The 4774-nt window shown below is 30.4% G+C and overlaps 1 protein-coding gene across 1 annotated transcript in view; it reads right to left on the bottom strand.

Moving 5' to 3' along the window:
* The window catches only part of LOC107624810, a 5937-nt gene continuing 5397 nt past the window's right edge, over window positions 4235-4774 (bottom strand). The window contains exon 10 of the mRNA XM_021115368.1: window positions 4235-4391. Coding sequence (XP_020971027.1) covers window positions 4303-4391 — 89 coding nt within the window. The 3' untranslated portion in view covers window positions 4235-4302. The remainder of the gene's footprint in view (window positions 4392-4774) is intronic.

The raw sequence follows: 4774 nt of genomic DNA on the forward strand, positions 1-4774 counted from the left end.
TTGAATAACTTTTTAAAAATTAAAAATATTTATAATTAATTGAATATTTTTTTACAAATTAAAAATAATATAAAAATTTAATTAAAAAATATATATAAAAATCTAATTATAAATTTAGTGAAATTATACATACCAACAGAATAATTAAATTTTTTATTTATTTTTAATAGTAGTGTTAGATGAATAGAGTTAGTTGTAATAATTTTTTTTATTCCGATTAAGCTATTTTGTTTTTTTTTATAACTAATTTCCTAATAATCTATTATAACTGCCTCAAATGCAGTTAGGAAGCTTCACCAATGTATACTCCTATGTTTCAAGCTTGAAATTGTCAGCTGCAGATTCACTTGTCCTAACTTGGCCTTTGTTGTTAGGAAAGCGTCCCAATATATGCACGGTCCAAACGTTACAACACTGAAAAAGTGTTAAAGAGAATGAGATATCTAAAAGACAGTTTTTTATGATTTGTTGTTTTCTAAGTCGCCTGATTTCAGATTTTTTGCATTTGCAGATACGAACTGGGCTGGAAACTTGAATGATAGGAAGTTTATAATTAGATTTTGTGTGTATCTTGAGAGTAATTTGATATCTTAGAAGAAGAATAAACAGACCAAAAACTCAGTCGTAGCACTACAAAGGTAAAATACAAGTCAATTGCAACTGCCCAAAACTGAAATTATGGGCTTGCCGCAGCTTTTGAAGGAACTTAACATACTACAATTGGTTTCACCAACGACTTATTATTGCGATAATCAAAGTTTGTGTCTACTAGTTGCTAATCCAACTCTCCACAGTATGTGTAAATATGTGGAGATTGATCTTCATTTTGTTAGATTTTAGTGGCTAAGAAGCTCTTTTATGTTGTTCATATTCCAACATTAGATCAAATTGATGGTATGCTAACTAAACTATTGTCTCTAAATCTCTTTCATAAGTTTAGAAGCAAATTAAGGTATTGTTTGGTTTGAGAGAAAATGAAAAGAAAGAAAAAAAAAAGTGAAAAGAAAATGGATGAAAAGATCCATTTTCTTTTGTTTGGATATCAAAAAAAATAGTAAGAAAGAAAAATGTTTGTGTGGGACTCACTAAAAAAAATTTTTGATAAGGAAAAAGATAAGGAATTTTTTTTATGTATTTTTAATAAGGGATAAGTATTGTTTTAATTCTTAACGTTGAGGGTCAGAATCGAAACCGTTCCCAACGTAATTTTTGATTTAGAATCATCTTTAACGTTTTTTTCGTATTAAAATTGTCCTTTTAACTTTTTACTGACAAAAATATCCTTTACCATTACCAACACCTTTACCAGTTACCACCACCAGCATCTCCCTTACTCCACCACCACCACCTCCCTTACTCCCATCAAATACTAATAATCAGAATCAGAATCAAATTCAAAAGCAAAAACAACATCAAATTCAACAAGTACCCAATTCAACAACATCAAATTCAGAATCAACAACATCAAATTCAACAACAAAATCAACACACAAAATCAGAATCAGAAGCAGAATCAGAAGCAGAAAGCAAATGCAGAAGCAAAAGAAAATGCAGATGCAGAAGAAGAAGCAGATGCAGATACAAAAGCATATCAGAAGCAGATGCAGATGCAGAAGAAGGAGCAGATGCAGAAGCCGAAGCAGAACCACCGGCGCTTCCCCGACAGCTCAGCGGCGTGGTCTCCCTCCAAAGCCCGATGACGATGCGACGGCGGCGGCGAGCCCTAGTAGCGCCGGCGCATCTCCTTTCCCTCTTCTCTTCTCCCCCGTCACAGCCCCTCTCTCCTTTTTTCTTTCTTTCGGCGAAGATACAATCACTAAATACACCATATCTCACATCAGAATGGTTTTAATTTACATATAATGTAGATAAAGATATTAAAATAATTTTATTCTATTATGATTTTTTCTTTTTTTATTTTTTTTATCCAAAAAAAAAAAAATTCTATTTTCTTTTCATCTATTTTTTCTTTATTCAAACAAAACATAAAAAATTCACCTTTTTTTTTTCTATTTATTTTTCTCTCATTTTTTTTTTCACTATCTATCCAAACAAAGTGTGAGGGTCTGTGACAAACCCTGACCTTAGTTTCAGGGGTGTTAGATGAATAGAGTTAATTGTAGTCGTTTTTCTATTTGGGTTAAACTATTGTTTCTGTTATAACTGATTTCCTAATCTGTTATAACTACCTCAAATACAGTTAGGTAGCTATTAGGAAATGTGGCTACATTATTAAATAGTCTCAGTCAATTCACCAGTGTATCATCCTTTACTTAATCATTTCTCTAATGTTTTACTTCAGTTCTTCTCTCTTGTTCTTTATCAATGCTCTCGGCACTTTCTTTCAATTCCTCTCAATCATCACAGGTTCATCGAGGATTACACACACCATTAAATAAATAAATAAATAACTCGCCCATACTTTATTTTTCAAGCTTTTTTATGTTTTATTCTTTTGTAAACATTATTGTGATATATATTAGTTGTTAAATCTTTGTAGGATCCAAAAAGATCGGCTGCAAATCAATACAATCAATCTCATCAGATAATTGCATGCATTGTTAACATCAGATTTTGCATCTGATGCTCCAGCTCTGTATCACAATATATGCCTGTATATATGTCAAAACTCAACGATATCTGAACAATAAAATTGTAAAAATATTATTCAAATAAAAAAGCATAGTAAAATGTTATAATTAAAGCTAGACCTGCTCAAAAATACTGTGAAAAATGTATATATGTGAAAATGTTAAAAATATACTAGTACTATATATATGACTTAAGAGCATCTCCAATGCATTAATTTTTCAAGGTTCCATTTTTTTTTCTGACACAATAAAGTCTCAACTGTTAGAGAGAAAGAGAGTAACGTCTCTGCTCATGGATCGAAGGAGCTGTTGTAAAATTAGCTGTTGGAAACTAGCCGTTATTATGTTATTGTTATTATTAATAAATTAATATTAATATTTTTTAATAATAAATTATTTTTGAATTTATAAATTTAAATAATATTATTGTAAAAAAATAGTAATTATATTAATTTTAATTACTTTAAATTATTAATTAAGTAGGACCATAATAAAGACTAAAGTTAGTTCTTTCTAATGGAGAAGAGAGAGATGTTTTGAGTTCTTATTTACTGTTTATGGCGCAAAAACTGATCTGAAATTACTTTATATGACAGGTGAACCATAAATAAAAACTGGAATGAGTTTCTTACTGGAGATGGTCTAAAACATCCTAAATTCCTTACTAAACTAGAAAAGTGCTATGATAGTGGTATTACTTTCTACAAAGTTCAACTTATTTGCAATTAAAAATGTTTTCTCGTATTTAATAGTCAAGAGAAAAAGAACAAAAGGAAAAGGAAAATCTTGCAAGTGGAGAATTCTACGATACGCAATAACCTTTCCTTACGAATATTGATATAATGCTGTGATGACCACGTGATTCATCGTGTTCAATTCATTCATATGGCTATGGAATTTTAGTTCATTATCCTTGAGATATATATCACCATTCCCAATGAAAAGAACCCGCATTATCATTTCCATCAAAATATATATAAAAATTTCAATAATTAGTGCATAAGCATAGTGCACACATGAGAGGCTCGATCAAATTAATACAATTTCTGATGAATTAGCAACGTTCCTAATTCTATAGGCCGAAGGGGGTAACCTTGGAGCAATGGCCTTCGTGTGGAAAACGGGGACAGGATTCAGTTTCATTTTTCTTTTTGGTTGGAAAGAAAGAAATGCATCTGATGCTTTTGTCTCAAATGATGAACGTACTTGTATGCTTTTCATGCATGCATTTTTTTTTTCTTGTAGAGAGAGAGGACGGGGATCAAAAGTAATAAAAACGTTGAATAATGATGATTACCTCAACCTTAAAGTACTTTTTTTTATTGGTTGCGAATACTGTTTCTTTGAACTGATTACATTTTTTTTTCCCTGGAGTTAGTTTAGAACCTTTGTAAGTAACTAGTTTGAAAAAGTTAACAAGACTTCTTCCACACAACTATTTGGGTAGCTATTTATGTTTCTAGTTTTTTCTATTAGATAAATAAGTACATAAACCTCTTTCACTTCAACTGAAGGCATATAATATAGGGAAGCTTTTAAATATACTGGTATATCGGTGTTTCAGTCATTTTTAATCGTTGATCTTAATTATATATATTATATATATTTTTTATAATTAAGATCAACAGTTAAAAATTTTTAAAACACCGGTATACCAATACACTTAAAATTTTTTCTATAATATAAAACTGATAGGATGGTGATGGAACAGTCATCTGAGCTGCCATTTAGGAGCTTCTTCGTCCAAGACGATGGCGATTCCTCTTGGAGGATTCACGTTCCACCTAGTTCCCAACTTGTCTGCAAGAGATAGATTCGCAACCAAGTGAGCCAGACCATTACCTTCTCCCACCAGTAAATAAAGCTTGACCCAAGGAAATCAAGGGATGGGGAAATAAGAGGCCGAAAGCCAATACAGGGTCGAAGAAAAATCATAGATTTTGAAAACTGAATCGATCATCTTGGCTATTGAAATTCAGCTGTGATTCAAGTGATTTATTATAATAAAATAATAAGTAAAGATATTGTCACTTTTATTTTTGATAAATTTCACTTTCCATATGTTTTTTTATTGTTTGTATGAATTTGTTAAAAAAATGACATCAAAATAAGAGTGACAATACTTATTTTCTTAAATAATATATAAAACTATAAATAAATACATAAAAATATAAACATATTCT

The sequence above is a fragment of the Arachis ipaensis genome, chromosome B02 (assembly GCF_000816755.2).
Source record: "Arachis ipaensis cultivar K30076 chromosome B02, Araip1.1, whole genome shotgun sequence".
Classification (NCBI taxonomy): domain Eukaryota; kingdom Viridiplantae; phylum Streptophyta; class Magnoliopsida; order Fabales; family Fabaceae; genus Arachis; species Arachis ipaensis.